General features: G+C 37.7%; 1 protein-coding gene across 1 annotated transcript in view; it reads left to right on the top strand.

The window, feature by feature from the left end:
- Positions 1–13,855, top strand: part of SDR16C5 (short chain dehydrogenase/reductase family 16C member 5) — a 33,126-nt gene extending 19,271 nt beyond the window's left edge. Inside the window, exons 4-7 of the mRNA XM_043977465.1 lie at positions 384–483; positions 4,162–4,306; positions 9,174–9,299; positions 13,525–13,855. Of these exons, the coding sequence (XP_043833400.1) occupies positions 384–483; positions 4,162–4,306; positions 9,174–9,299; positions 13,525–13,633 (480 nt within the window). The 3' untranslated portion in view covers positions 13,634–13,855. The remainder of the gene's footprint in view (positions 1–383; positions 484–4,161; positions 4,307–9,173; positions 9,300–13,524) is intronic.
- The last annotated feature ends 3,121 nt before the right edge of the window (positions 13,856–16,976 follow it).

Below are 16,976 nucleotides of genomic sequence, written 5' to 3'. Positions count from 1 at the left end.
ATTTTTAGGCCCTAAACAAAACTTTTCTCTGTATGTAGGTTCTCTTTCCCAGTTTGATAATGGGGTGGTCCATTTGTGTGTATGTCTATATATACCCACATGTATATACATATATGTTTGTAAGCATATTATGTGTGTTACACATACATGTGTGTTATATGCATGCATGTGTGTATGCGCATGTATACTTACTAGCTATATGTCCTTCTTTGTTCTCAATCATAAGTTCCTCTAAGGAAGAGACTATATTTTGATCTGTGCTCTGTAAACTCAGTGACATCTTTTTTCTATTTTTGATATGATAGCAACATGATCAGCTGAAGTGAAAGGAATGTTATATTTGACTAAACATTCTTAATATTTTATTTTGCCATACTTTGTAGACTTACAAAGCCTTCCTTCCTGCTATGATTGCTAATAACCATGGACACTTGGTTTGCATTTCAAGTTCAGCTGGATTAGTTGGTGTAAATAGACTATCAGGTAAGTACTGTATAAATTAAACAATCAATGTTATGTAATATTTCACATTGCATTTTTCCTTTGCAAAACTTAACTTAGAGTTGCATAATAACCCTGTGGAAAGTATTGACCTAATTTCACAAGGAAATCAAATTAAGAAATGAAGTATATAGCAAATTGGAATTAGAACTCTAATCCTAATTCTTCAAGCTTCCAAATAGCAAGTAGACACAAATACCATCTATTAGATATGTTTATATAAAATTTAAATGTATAGCCTGGATTAATCTTTATCTCTCACATAATCACCTTGACCAGAAACTAAAACATGGCCCACACAGTTTTGTGTTTCACAGTTGGTAAAACTTTCTAATAATTATAACTTTCCAAAAGTGGCATGGGGTCTTCTTCACCAGAGGTCTTTGACGAAGACCAGATGACCACTTGCTGATATATGGGAAAAGTGCTTCTACTTCAAGTTTGGGTTGAATTACATAGCTTCAGGATGTTCTTTAAAACTCTGAGATTCTGTGAGTCTCTGCTCAGTCTCTAGAGAGCTGCTTGAAACTATTAACAGATTGTATATGTGAAGATTTGTTGGGAAGCATGTTTTTGTTTTTTTAATGAACTATACAAGTTTACCACAACCACAATATCTTCCTTTCTCCCTTGCCCTAAATAAATAAATGAACAAATGATGACACAACAAATAAAGATGGTCTATTGATTATTAAACTACATTTATATCACAGAGTAAATAATATTAATCTGAAATTTCATTCATTAGTCTCTCACTATAATAAGGGTGGCAGGAATCTCCCATCCCAAGTAGCCTAATAATCTCAGCCTTACTACTACTCTGATGCAAATATCTCAGCACCCTCAGGGAAGTCAGTCTGTGCTTCAGTCCCACCTCCCAATAATGCAGGGGTTCTTAACCTTTTTTTGCATCACAGACCCCTTTAGTGGTCAGGTGAATCCTATGGATTCCTTCTCAGAAAAAAAAAAGTTTAAAATGCATGAAATAAAATACATAGGATTACAAAGGAAAGAAAATTAAGTTATCAAAATAATTTTAGACCAAGTTCACTGACACCCCCCCCCCACCTAAAATCTACACACAGGTCCTTGGCTTAGTAGGGAGAAGAGTAAAGGGAAAGGGGGCCCTCCTGTCACTAAGGCACCCTTCCAAATATACCATATCATTGTGCACAGTAGGTTTCAGTAAACTATCATTAATTCTGTAGTTATACTAATGACAAATTATTAAATAGCTTGATGCTTAGAGAACTTTATAATACCATCACCTGTAAATACACGCTTCTACTGTCTTATTCTATTATAGCCATAAAGAGATTTTCCCAAACCTTCCAGGCTATCAAAAATGTTACTAGTTCAAACAAGCTCACTATGACCACCCCCACTCCTCTTCCACTACATTCCTCCTAGCTGCTCTCCATACCCTTTCTTATTACATCTCTCTTTTCTACTTAACCTCATTACACCTCTCCTGTTAAATGACTTTCTTCCTATACTCTCGATCTCAAATACACATTACATTCTACTCTCATACCCACATACAAGCACTGGAATGTCATAAAACTCACAATTCCCCTCATATTTTACTTACTGCCAGTTACATTTCCATCCATTTTCTTTGTCTTCTGCCCATGGCCAGAGGCAGCAAAATGGTTCCTAATCCCGATGATTCCAATACCAGTTTTCTTCTAGGTACTATTCCAGCCATGTCATTATTTTTTGTCCTTCATTTTCAAAGAAGATCGGTGACATCTCAGGGTGATGTCCTGACATGCTCATGAATTGGATTTAAGTGAGGCAGAGTTGCAGAAAACCATCAACCTCACTCCCTCTTTTAGATTATTTGAAATCCAGTGGCAAGACAAAAGTCAGGATGACTAGCAATGGCTGGGAATGCAGTAGATGACCTTGATGTTTTTGATGTCTAACCAAGCTCTAAGCATCCCACAGGGCTTGCTTCCGCTGTCTTCATGGCCATTGGAACAAATTGTTCTCAACCACCCATTCCTTCAGGAGAAGTTTTCATGTGCTTCGAGTAGACATCCCCCTAACTCACTGACAAGAAGCCTTTCAGTTACCCTCAACCTGATTTTACCCATCTACTGAGATGGTTTTATCAGGGTGTGGCTGCTGCACATGCTATAGCTTCTTGGAGCCACGGGTGAGAGTTGGATGAATCAAGTGGACACCAAAGGTGGATGGGCAGCCCTGAAAAGGGCTCAGCAAGTCTTCACACCAGAGGTGCTAATCCTCCTGAACAGCCCATACACCATAACTATATTCTAGCCATACTCTGTAAGCAAAGATTTCCCCTTTCACTTTAGAAAAGCTGTAAAAACCACTTTAGCTGCTCCTCTCTTTGAAACCTTCCCCATCAAGTAAATTGAGATTTCACATAATTGGAACAAAGGGAAACATGACTATAGGCAAGAGTGTTGGAGCATCCTGGATAACACATTGTGAACAAGAAATGAGAGGCAGCATGGCTTGTAAATAGAGAGGTAAACTTAGAGCCAGAAAGACCTGGGTTCAAGTCTTACCACTGTCACAGACTGACTATGCTACTCTGGACAAGTCACTCTTCTGGGGTGAGGGCTAGCTGAGCCCTTTTTAGGGCTGCTCATCTACTTTTGGAGTCCCCCTTCACCTGTCTCTTACCTGTGACTCCAAGAAGCTGTTGCATGTGCGAGACCACACCACAGTAAAACCACCTTGGCAGATGGGTTAAACCTTGTTGAGGATAACTCAAACCCATCAGTGAATTAGGGGGATGTGAAGCATATGAAGAATTCCCCTGACAGAACAGGTGGATGAAAAGAATTTGTTCCAGTGGTCATCATGATGGCTGAAGTAGGCACTGTGGAGTGCTTACAGCTTGGTCAGACTTCAAAAACACCAAGGTTATACACTTCATCTTGACATTTGTCTTGCTACTGGATTTCAGTGACTCTGGAAGAGAGAGTGAGGCTGATGACTTTGTGCAATTCTGCCTCACTTTAATTCAATTCATGTGCAAGTCATGACATCACCCCATGATATCATTGGTCATCTTCAAAAATGAAGGTCAAACAACAACAACAGCTCTAGGCAACTCTCTGAGTCTATACATTGTAGAGAAGGTGCTCACCTGGAAGTTCCCTATAATCTATGAAATCACAGGGCCAATTGCTATCCCTCACAAAACATATAGGAGGCCATCAAGTCAAGTCAAGACTACTTGAAATCAGATAGGATTATCTCTCTTAAGATAGGAGACAGAGGTTGAGACTACCAGGACACCATTTTGGCATGGATCCTTTAGGATACAATGTACCGATGGCCTGGGCCAGTAGAGTAAAAGAGTGCAGCAAATATGGAGAATTGGTAGCATAAGCCTAGAGGTTTGCTGCCACTTTTCCCATCCTAGAATCTGCAGGCACCTATCCTTTATTCATTACCCAAAGGCTATTTTTCATTTGCCACTATCCCTTCTTCCCTATCCCCTCTGATTTCCCAGTGGAGACAATACTAATTCACTTGACTGATATGATGTCTTAAATATAAAGACATTTGAAAAAATAAGGAATACACTCTGTTGATTTTAACATTTAAAGTGAACTTTTATTTTGTGCAGCTTAAAATGTGCTTGTAAGTACATTTGTGTTGGTTTTCTTCTCACAGATTATTGTGCAAGTAAATTTGCAGCTTTTGGATTTGCTGAGTCCATGTTTTTAGAACTACTTGCCCAAGGAAATACTGGGATTAAAACAACCATCGTTTGTCCATTTTTTATAAAAACTGGGATGTTTGAAGGTTGTACTACTGAGTGAGTACTTTTATTTTTAATAAAATATAATCAGTTTTCAATTTTATGGATAAAGAGCAATTGGTCTAGAAATGTTTCTCCTTCCATTTCAGCCTCTCTTTCCTCCTTCCACAACCCTGGCTTTTATAGACTTTTTGGGATGGCGTAGGGCTGACTTGTGTGACTTGCTGGTGGGTAGGTACCTGAGGGAAATTTGGCTTTTGTCTTTTCATCCTTCCTCTCTTTTTTCTTTCTTTTTTCCTTCCTTCCTTTCTTCCTTCCTTCCTCTTTCTTTTCTTTCTTTCTTTCTTTCTTTCTTTCTTTCTTTCTTTCTTTCTTTCTTTCTTTCTTTCTTTCTGTTCAGTATGAATCAAGTAGTTTGATCTGGCTGCTATAAAAACTAATGCCTTCTTAACTTCCAGAACAAAAAAGGTCAGTATTCCTATGGTGCTCTGCACTGACTTCCATTTGTATTTTTTGTCTTCTCCTAAAATTTCATTGATATAGGAAGTTCCAAGTGGAAAACTCCCTCTACCAATGCCAGTTGACAATGGTATTACAAGTTATGGTCTCAGAGAGTATGCTGAGACACTGAGAAGTTAAGGAACATACACAGATCCACAAAGCAAGTATGTTTCAGAAGTCAAATTTTTGAACCCAGGTCTTCCTGAGTACAAGACTGTCTCTATGTGCACTGGTTACTATGTAAAATTCTAGGTGCTTTATTTTAGGGTGTACTTAAGCAAACTGGAACCAATCTTGATCCTATAATTAGGATCATAATATCATAGATCTAGAAGGGAGAGATCATTTAGTCCATCCTTCTCTTTTTGTACATGAGGAAAGTGAAGCCCAGAGAGGAGAGATGACTTGCCAAGTATCATACAGGTAATAAGCAAAGGAAGTGAGATTTGAACCCAGGTCCTCTGAATTCAAAGCCAGTGTTCTTTTTCTCCACTGGATAGGAGGATCCACTGGAGGCACTGGAGATGGTGAACCTATAAAGAGACAATGTCAAAAAGAAAAAAGAGAGAGAGAATGTCAAAGGTGATGTGACAGCTGTCTTTGAAGTACTATCGTATCAAAATAAAACAGATTACATGTTCTGCAAAGTTCCAGAGGGCAGTACTAGGATGCGTGTTTGGAAGCTGTAGAGTGATTTAAGTTCAATGCAAAGAAGAATTCTCTAGCCATTAGACTTCCCAATAATGGAAATGGCTGCCTTGTGAGGTTGTGAATTCCCTCACTTGAAGTTTTCAAATGGTGACTAGAGGATCATCTGTCAAGGATATTACAGAAATGACTCATGCATTGAGTAAGAAGCTAAGCTAGGTGACCTCTTAGGTCCCTTCCATGGCTAAGATTATGAATCTCTATGAAATTTCATGTTTAACCCTTAGAGAAGAGGTTTTCAGCTAATTGTCAACTATCCATTGGGACTTCTGTAATTCTTAATAGCTCTTCACTTACTGATCTTTTTTTCTGCACTCAGAAAAAAATATCTTTTTTTTAAAATTACCTTATTTTAATTTTTTTAATTTCTTTTTTTCACTTTCCACTCACCCCCACACCCCCACAGTGGGGAGGGGGGGGAAGGAAGAGGGAAAAAAAAAAGAAAAACACTTGGAACAAACATGCATAGCCAAGCAAAGCAAATTCCTCTGTTGTCTATTTGGGGGGAAAATCTCATTCTGCACAACCAACTCTCCATCAAGAAGTGGTTAGCATGCTTCATGATCAGTCCTCTAGAATCATGGATGATCTTTGCACTGATCAGAGTTCTCAGATCCTTCAAAGTTATTGTTTTTTTCTTTACAATGTTGTTACTATATAAATTGTTCTGCTGGTTCTGCTAACTGCTCTACAGTTCCTGGGTTTGTCTGAAGCCATTCTTTTCATCATTTCTTGTGCCACAATAGTATTCCACAACATTCATATGCCATGATTTGTTCGGCCATTCGGCAATTTAGGGACTTCCTCCTAGTTTCCAGTTCTTTGTCATGACAGAAAGAGCTGCTAAAAATATTTTGGTTCATATTCTCATTGGACCTTATTTCTGTCCCAGCTTCCTACCCTACCTTCTCCTTCCTACTCCTACCCCACAAGAATCCTTTTCTTTCTCTTCACCCTCTCAAGTGATGATATCATTCACTCCCATGAGTTCAGATTAAAATCTCTGTGCAGGTACTTCCAGTACTGCCTATTTTCAACTAGATGTCTTAAAGGCATCCCAAACTCAACATAAATCATTATCTTCTCTTCTTTCCTCCTCCCTCCAATTTATAGCTCTTCTGAACTTACAAACTATTTCGATCAAGAACACCACCATCCTTCTAATCACTTTGGTACACAAACTCAGAATCATCCTTAACTATTCATCCCTCTCTCCATATATTATCAAATCAGGGGCGGCTAGGTGGTGCAGTGGACAAAGCACCGGCCCTGGATTCAGGAGTACCTGAGTTCAAGTCCGGCCTCAGACACTTGACACTTACTAGCTGTGTGACCCTGGACAGGTCACTTAACCCCCATTGCCCCACAAAAAAAACCCAAACATATATTATCAAATCAGTTACCAAGGATTCTCAGTCCTACCTTCACATTTCTCACCACTGTCTCTTTAACTTAAAGCTCCCACCTTAGTTCAGATCCCCATTGACTGAGACTATTCCAGTAGCCTCCTAATCGGTCTCCCTGTCTCTCCCCTCTCCAATCCATCCTCCACATAGCTGCTGAAGTGATATTTCTAAAGTATAGGTCTGACCATATCACTCCACTATCCAAGAATTCTCAGAAGTTCTCTGTTGTCATTAGGATAAAATAATAAACTTTTGCTTCCAAAGTCCTTCATAATCTGGCTCCCATCAAACTTTCCAGGCTTATCATATGTTACTTCACTTCACACACTTGGTTTAAGCTAAAGTGGCTTACTTGCTGTTCCCTATAGGTGATATTGCCTCCCTTATCTTTGTGGCTTTGTACCAGCTGTCCCCCATACCTGGAATCTACTCCCTCTTCACCTCTACCTAGATTCCTTTAAGACTTAACTCAACTGGGGGCAGCTAGGTGGCACAGTGGATAGAGCACCGGCCCTGGATTCAGGAGGACCTGAGGTCAAATCCAGCCTCAGACACTTGACACTTACTACCTGTGTGACCATGGGCAAGTCACTTAACCCTCATTGCTCTGCCAAAAAAAAAAAAAAAAAGACAACTCAAATCTTGGACATGATGCTTGACCAGATTCTTTTCATTTGCTAGTGCCCTGCTCCCAATTAACAACTTATTTTGCACTTGCTCTTCTTTGTACCTGTTATTTCCTCCCTCCCCCAACAGAATTAATCCTTGAAGGTATGATTTCATTTTTGTCTCTTAATATCCGGCCCCTAGCATAGTCCCTGGCATGTAGTTGGTGCTTCATGAATGCTTGTTAAATGAACTGGATAAGAATAGCATCCATATTCAATTGTCAGGTGCATGGAGGTAGCAAGCACCCCTTTCAGATAACAATTTTAGCCACCCTGAATTAAAGGGTCTGGATCACTAACTTAAGACTGGTTTTATTTTCTAATTTCCCAAGATCTAGCTATTGACCTAGAATTTTTATTTTTTTCCATTTTAAATTTTGTTTTATCACAGCTTTATAGAGAATAAGCAAAGAAATGTAAGAGGTGGGGAAACCCATTTACCAACAATTTTATGAAGTATCTGCTATGTGCCAAACACTGTGCTAGGTGTTAGATAGTCAACCACAAAAATGTGCAGTGCCTGCTCTCAAAGAGCTTATATTTTATCAGGAAGAAAACATAGTCACATATAGGCAGATACAAAATAAATGCAGGGTAAATACAAGGTAATTTGATGGGGAGGTTCTAGCAGCTGGGATGAGGTAAATCTAGCAAGGCTTCTCTGAAGAGATAGCATTTAAGCTGAAATTTGAAAGGAACTTGGGATTCTAAAAAGCTGTAATAAGAAGGTAGTGGATTCCAGGCAGGGGAAACAGCCTTTACAAAGGTCTAATTAATAGATATAGAGGAAGATTCATCTTCCTGAGTTCAAATCTAGCCTCAGACCCTTACTAGATGTGTGACCATGGGCAAGTCACTTAACCCTGTTTGCCTCAGTTCTTCATCTGTAAAACGAGCTGAAGAAGGAAATGAAAACCACTCCAGTATCTCTGCCAAGAAAATCTCAAATAGGGGCATGAAGAATCACACATAACTGAAAACAACTGAATATCAACAACAAATGTTGAGTGTCATGTGTGAGAAACAATGAACATTAAGGTCAATTTAGCTAGACTATAACAAGTACAAAGGGAAGGGATATATGATAAGTTTAGGAATGTAATTTGGAGTCAGATTGTAAAGATCTTTAAATGCCAAACAGAAGTTTATTTTTGATCCTAGAGGCAACAGGGAGTCACTTGACATTAATGAATAAGGGAGTGATATGGTCAGATTTGATTTTAGGAATATCACATTGGCAACTGTGTAGAGGATAGGGAGAGACTTGGAGCAACTACATGAAATAAGTACATGGCTAACATCTTAATAAGTTACACAAGAGTTTTATCCTCAATTAATAAGGTAATAAGATAGTAGTGCAGCCAACAGAGTGCTGGGCAAAGAGTCTGAAAGACACTTATTAGCTGTGTGACCTTGGTCAAATCACTTAACCTTTTTTGTTGTAAGAATCAAATGACATTATTTGTAAAGCACTCAAAATCCTGACACATAGTAAGTATTGTATAAATACTAGTTATTATTGTTGTTGTTACTGTTATCATTAACAAGGATTCTTTTCAGAATCTAACTTAAAAATCAGTCAATCTCTAAACTACCTTGACTAATTCTTGTTAGACTAAGTTACTGTTTTCTGTTTTTCAGAAATCCTCTAATGTTGCCAATTCTAGAGCCAGATTATGTAGTCAATAAGATAATAAATGCGATTCTGGAAGAGCAAGTTTACCTGTATTTGCCACGATTTCTATACTTTATATTATTTTTAAAAAGGTAAGCTGATCTCTATTTTCCTCTTTTTATATCTTTGACTCTGTTAATATACCAATTACCTTCCCACGTCATGTTTACATCTCACTGGTAATAAAATATCACTGGTTATAAAATATCAGGTTTGTTAAAAAGGTCCATTAATGCAATGTGTTTTTTTAAAATTTCTACTATTAAGAACAAGAGTTTATGCTTATGGGCAAAGGGCTTGTGCAGTAAGAATGCACTCCCTCCAGGGTGGTAACTTGATTTTTCTTTTCTATACCTGCTCAGTGTTTCAGTATCATAGAGGTGAGCTAAGAGTTAAGTGTTAGAAACTGACTGATTCACTGATCCATTGACACACAGTAATGAAGTTTTAAAAGGAGTCATTTTCTGGCAAACAATGATAATGGACAAGTTAAAACGCACATCAAGTATTGGGATCCTGAATAAATAATAGTCCCTTAGATTTTCTCAAGAACATGCTTTTATCAAAAGGAGTTCTGTTCTCTGTGGTTCCTGAGATAGTGTTGGATAGTAAATTAGGTACTTAAAAAATTAGACGTGAAAAAAAACTAAGTGATTAAAAACCTGAAATACTAGACAGGTAAGTTTCCCTTCTTCAAAAATGATTACTTCTTAAGACATCTAGAAAGCTAAAAGACTTGACTCACTCCTCTCCTCCTTAGATGTCAGTCTATTGAAGGATTAACTAGTATGGCATGTTCCTTAAAGGATCATAGCATCATAGACTGAGAACTAGAAGCGACTTAATAAGTCATCTATTCCAATACCCTTATTTTACAATGGTGAAACTGAGGCCCAGATAGTTTAACTAACTTGTCCAAGGTCACGCAGGTCATAAGTAGTGTGACTGGGATTCAAACCAAGCTCCTATGACTTGAAATTCGGGAGTCTCTTTGCTCTACTGTTTCCTTAATTGTATAGCCTCATTTTTTTTTTTTGGTAGAACAGCCACATAAATAGTAGCAGCAGTTTGAACAACCTGTTAGGTCCATGTGGAAGTCAAGCAACTACTATCTTTGGAGTTCTTTTTGAAGGGAACCACAATTTATAATTTCTGTTTCTTAACCCTCAAAAGTTAGATATTGCTGTGAAAGCCAGCCATCATAATAATTATTGTGTAATGCTTCACATTTGAATTATTTGGGTTTATAAAATATTTTATGAGCATTTCCCTTTGATCCTAAGAGCAATCCTATGACTTATACCAGGCAGATCATTTTTATCCATCCCATTTTAGAGATGCTAAAACTAAATTTCAGCGATATTATTGCTTGCCAATGGTCATATAGCTGGTGACTAGTAGACTTGGAACTTTCTCCAAGTCCATGGTTGTTTCTACTATATGAAACATTCATTCTCAGTTTGCCCTACCCTTCTTTCTTTTTTGTTTAGGCTTTTATAATATAGGTTATATATGTGCAATCATGTAATACATTTCTGTATTAGTCATTTTGTGCAAGAAAACTCAAAGGAAGGAAGGAGGGATGGAGGGAGGAAAGAAAGAAAGCAGGAAGAAAGGAAGGAAGGAAGGAAGGGAAGGAGGGAGGGAGAGACAGGAGGGAGGGAGGGAGTAAGTGAAAGAAAGAAAGAAAGAAAGAAAGAAAGAAAGAAAGAAAGAAAGAAAGAAAGAAAGAAAGAAAGAAAGAAAGAAAGAAAGAAAAAAGAGAATAGACAGGCAGATGGATAGATGGATATAGATTGACTGATGGATAGATAGATTGACTGATGGATGGATTTGGCCTACCCTTCTTTCTAAGTGGCATTCAATTCTGGTGGTTTTCAGTGATATAATAAAAAGAACACTAGATTTTCATTCAGATAACCTAGATTCAAATCTCTTTTCTATTTAGAGAAGTCATTTCACCTCTTAAGAGCTCAGTTTCAAGGCAGCTGGGTGGCACAGTGGATAAAGCTCTGGCCCTGGATTCAGGAAGACACTTGACACGTACTAGCTGTGTAACCCTGAGCAAGTCACTTACCCCTCATTGCTCTGAAAAAAAAAATCTCACTTTCCTCATCTACAAAATGAAAAGATTAAATGGACTAAATGACTTCCAAAAGTCCCTTCCAGTTTTCAATCCTATGATTCTAAGAAATAGTGACCAATAGACCACAAGTAGTCTTTTGAGGTTTTTTGGTTTTTGGTTTTTGTTTTGTTTTTTTTCCCCAGGTCTACAAACTGTTCCATGATATAGGACTATAGCATTTGTAATGTCTAAGTGAGTTTCCTTGATAACAGAGGGACAAAAGGAAAAAATAAATCTGTTCATTCTGAGTGACTCTCTGCTAGATACTAGACAACAAGTAGAGTTTAAGCATTGAGCAGTTAGAGTAATACTGCTTCTGCCACTACCATTACAAATTGAAAAAAAAAAAGAATCAATTGAATCCTACAACTCTTAACCCTGAGTGAGTGTAGCTGATGCTTGCATTTCAGAAGAGGGAGCCATGGATAGAGGGAGGGGTACAGAATTTCTTAGGTAAAAGAAGCTACATCTTCTCCCTTTACCCCTCTTCATATCCTACTGATAACTCTCCACTCCTTTATCTCCACTTCTACTTTCCCTGTTGTGTGAAAACACTTGGGTAAGATAGAATATAATGGGTCAAAGGTTATTACACTAGAAGGAACATTTTGGAAGTATATATGATGGCAACTGGCAATGGGTAGGTTACTAGTCCATAGATTATTTTCACCCACCACAGTAATCTGAACACCAAAATATTTGGGGACCACTGCCTCAGTTATTGGATTTAATCCATCTCCTTGGTACCTCACTTGCTTATAAGAATTTAATTCTTTTCTGAAGTAAACATGTTGCTATATTCTATGACATCAGTTGACATGATTGAAGGACTCATCTTTTTGAAGTCCCTAGAGATGAGCCCAGCATAATCACATTTTAGAAATTTCCCAAAGATCACATCTTCCCAGTTCCATAAAACTCCAGAAGAGTTATAATTAATAGGCAATCTTTACATTTCACTGCAATATGTTCTTAGAAATCTTTGACATCCTGTGAACTGCCTCTATCTTAAAATTCAGGAGTCTTTCTACACAATACTGTTTCCTTAATTTTTTATCCTCTACCTATGAAGGGAGTTATTCATGCTGATAAAATGGTTCAACAATATTTCTTGCCTTCTTCAAATTTAGGACTTTTTTGGTAACAAGTTAGACAGACCAAATCTCTCTTTAAGAAGCTAAATAGGAAAAATAGAATTGATATCTTTTTTTATGTTTCTTTTAAAATGTTCTTGTTTATAAGTGTAGTTAAAATATACCCATTCACCTTTAAGCAAATTGTGTTTTGAAGAAATAGCCTGTAGTTCTCTTCCCTGCGACCACCAGATGGTGTACTCATGCATAGTGAGAATGGAAAGAGGGCTTCAAGATGCAAACATGAAGATACAGCCTTCATTAAAACAGCTGAATGAATGACATGGTATACAGAGATCTTGTAATAATAGCAATAGTACTAGTAGTAGTAGTTTTTAACTTTACAAAATGCTTGACATACATTAATTCATTTGAGGTTCCTACCAATCCCATGACCTTATGCAGAAGGTACTTACTTTCATTATTACCTCATTTTACAGAGAAGGAAAATGAATTTCAGAGAGATTAAGTGACTTGCCCATGGACACATATCTAGTCAGTGTAAAAGGTGGGACTCTATTCATCATACCACATAGCCTGAGTTGTAACACCATGGATGGCTTAGCTAATTGTTATAGTTGTTGTTATTGTTGTTGAGTAACTTTAGTCCTGTCCAACTCTTCATGACCCCATTTGGGGTTTTCTTGGCAAAGATACTAGAATGATTTGCCATTTCCTTCTCCAGCACATTTTACATATGAGGAAACAGAAGCAAACAGGGTTAAGTGACTTGTCCAGGGTCACACAGCTAGTTCGTGTCTCAGGTCAGATTTGAACTCAGGTCTCCCTGACTCTAGTCCTGTCACTCTATTCACTGCACCACTTAGCAGTCTGATGGCTTGACCTACTAATCCAGAAATCACACATAGATCTGAGGTATGTGGAAAGATGAGATCTAAGAAAAGACTACTTAACCTCCCCAGAGAGAAATTTTGCAATATGTGTGAGCCTGTATTTAGGCAAAGAAGAGCTTCGGGAAATGACATTTATATTTACCTGATCTGACAAAAGTATTATGTTGAAATATAACAAGAAATTCTGTCTTCATATTCCCTTTAGCTTTTTGCCGACCAAGACGGGATTGGCTATATGCGAATACATGAAAGTCTTTGACGTAATGAATTGCTTCACAGGACGAGTAAAAAAGGACTTGAAAATCAAACTCTAAGGAAGATGTCGCTCAGAAATCCAAATCCAACACTGCCAAATATTTGTCATTTCAAAGAAAAAATGACTAATGCTATATGACACAATTTCTGAACACCTGTAAAATATGCATCCTACTACCTAGGCTAATATTTAGCCTTACCTGATTAGCCCACTACCTACCTAGCCTAAAATATATATATGGGGGGCAGCTAGGTGGCACAGTGGATAAAGCACCAGCCCTGGATTCAGGAGAACCTGAGTTCAAATCCGACCTCAGACACTTAACACATACTAGCTGTGTGACCTTGGGCAAGTCACTTAACCCCCATTGCCCCACAAAAAAAAAACCAAACAAACCTAACTAACTAAAAATATATATATATACATACACATATACATATATATATGTTATATGGGTTTTTTTCTATTCTGGGAATGGGTAGGTATTCTTTTCAAAGATCATGACATGCCACATGTACTTTCTTTGGGTGGGCAGGGGGAGAGGAAGGATATCAGGTAGACATCCTATTCTTAATGATTATTTCCCTCATCCAAATCTTTAGGTGACTTGAAGGAAGATTCCATGTGAACCAAGCTACTGCTGGCTTCAGTGGAGGAACTAAAGGTTATGGGGTTGGCTAAGGTCCAGAATGTATTTACATAGATATCACCATACTTGCTCCCTTTAACCTAGTTCCTTTTGAAACAGAGAAAGTTAATCTCTCAACCATCTTGTAGAATATAAACACAAGGATACCATCTCTCTGCTCATCAGTAAGACACCTAATCTAGTCATCTGAGGTACCAAATGAGACAGTTGGGTTTCAGATACATCCAACCACACAATTCTAGTTACTTCACAATACATACATTTGCATGATCTTAGAAAGGTCTTTTATTCTTTTAGAAAAGGGATCATAAAGAGTGACTGCCTCCCATCCCAGAAATGAACCCCACAGAATAAGATTCAAGTTTTTCCATAGGGCACTTTCAGAAAAAAACTATAGTTTCTTTATTATTCTGAAATAATCACAGAGTTAATCTGTGAAATTAATCTTAAATAATCCCATAAAATTAGTGTTTAATCAAGTAGATCAATCTAGTGTTTGCATATCAGAATTTTCTTAATTTTTTCCAGAAAATAGAAAATTTTTATATACTCATAATGTTCAAGAGTGTTTTGATGTCCAACTGATTGTATTTTTAAAACCTAATCATCAGTTGGCAAGGTATTTTTCTTCTTTAAAGATTAACTATGAAAGCAAGACTAAAAATTATGCCTGAGTTTGAAACTACTCTCCATCTTTACAAACCTCTTTACTATTAGGAATACTTTGCAACTCAATAATATGTTGGTGGCACCTGCAAGACAAACTATGGAAGACCTATTTATGTTTCTTCCTTCCCTTCCCCCTGCCCTGACTTCTTTTGTGGAAAGGAATAAGGAATATCTTAGACGATGCTTAGTAAGATAACAAGATGAAAATATTTTAAAATCAACAGTCCTCCATTAGTATGGGAGTTCTTGGATGGGTAGAAATTAAATTGTTCCCTGCTAATGGTTTGTAAAGCTATCATAGCCCTTTGCAACTTGCACAACAAACCTTTATCTTCAAGTATTTGTATTTCTTCTCTCCTCTACCATCTCCTTTTTGTTGTCCATTTTATATCTCTGGATCTCGATTAACAACTGTTGAGAATCTGGGAAAATAAAGGTAATATACAGAACAAAACAGGGAAAGATCTCCTTTGTGCCAAAACACATAAAAATATCATTTTATTTCATAGGAAATGCCCTACATTCAGTCAGGCACTCGAAGCATTTACTACATGCCTCAATTTTGCCAAGCACTAAGCTAGATGCTAGAGAGACGTCATTTTTTTTTTTTTTAGTGAGGCAATTGGGGTTAAGTGACTTGCCCAGGGTCACACAGCTAGTAAGTGTTACGTGTCTGAGGCCAGATTTGAACTCAGATACTCCTGACTCCAGGGCCGGTGCTCTATCCACTGTGCCACCTAGCTGCCCCGATACGTTGTCATTTTCAATCATGTCTGAATCTTCATGACCCCATTTGGGGTTTTCTTGGCAAAGATACTGGAGTGGTTCAACATTTCCTTCTCTATTCATTTTACAGAAAAGGAAACTGGGGCAAATAGGAGTAAGTGACTTGTCCAGAGTTACACAGCTAATAAGGGTCTTAGGATGGATTTGAACTCAGAAAGTTGATTCTTCCTTACTCCAGGTCCAGCATTCTATCTGCTGTGTGATCTAGATGCCCAGAGATAGCAACATTATAATGAACAAAAGAAGAAAAAAAAAGGAGGGCAGCTAGGTAACACAGTGGATAAAGCACCAGTCCTGGATTCAGGAGGACCTGAGTTCAAATCCAACCTTAGACACGACACTAGCTGTGTGACCTTAGGCAAGTCACTTAACCCTCATTGCTCTGCAAAAAAACAAACAAAAAAAAAACACAATCAGCCCCCCTTTCAAAAAAAAAATGCTGACACTAACATTCCAATTTGTTCAGTTGAAAAGTCAATTAAGAATGAAACAATAGCACTCCTATACTACAGTCATGCATTATGCTACTTTTAGGACCTATTTATTTAGTTAAAGAATGAAGGCAGAAACTAAGGAAAGGGAATCTAACAAAAGGCTAGGGAGCATAGTAGGCATCTACTACATCATAACTCATCTTACAATAATTATTTCTAATTGGAATTGCTGGAACAAAGTCACAATTCAATTGCAAGTTCATAGTGGCCAGAAAATTGTCTAAACAAATTCAGATCCTACTTTAAAAGCTCATATTCATAAGTGAGAGACTGCATGTCAAATAGGAAGATTGACCAAATCATAAATATTGAGGTAATTTAGTGCCAACTAGCTATCTAACTTGTATTTTCCATCCATGGGGCTCATTCAAAATGCCGAATGAGTAGGGATAACACACACACACACACACACACACACACACACACACACACACACACACACACGACTCCCAGAAGGGAATAAGGCAATGAGACAACAGTAGGATCCTGTACATAAGGAATGCTCCATCTAGTCCCTATGTAGTTATCATCCACAGACATTGTTCTTTCCCTCCAGAACCACACCATTCAGTGGTGACAGAAACAGCAAGATTCTTTCTTCCTGGATATGGTATTTTTGTTTGTAGGTAAGAAATTGGAGAGAACACTTGGTATGACCTAGTGGTTTTGTTTTTTTAACTTTTTCCATGTCAAATACAGGCCCAAGAAACACATGGAAAACTTGTCAACAGTCCACTTTTCATTTCTCCAGGGGTCTAGCACCAGCATGCTACCTGGCACTGAGAGGAGATCATTCTGAAAAC

This window comes from Dromiciops gliroides, chromosome 1, assembly GCF_019393635.1.
Source record: "Dromiciops gliroides isolate mDroGli1 chromosome 1, mDroGli1.pri, whole genome shotgun sequence".
NCBI lineage: Eukaryota > Metazoa > Chordata > Mammalia > Microbiotheria > Microbiotheriidae > Dromiciops > Dromiciops gliroides.
This window is presented reverse-complemented; position numbering and strand designations above follow the sequence as displayed.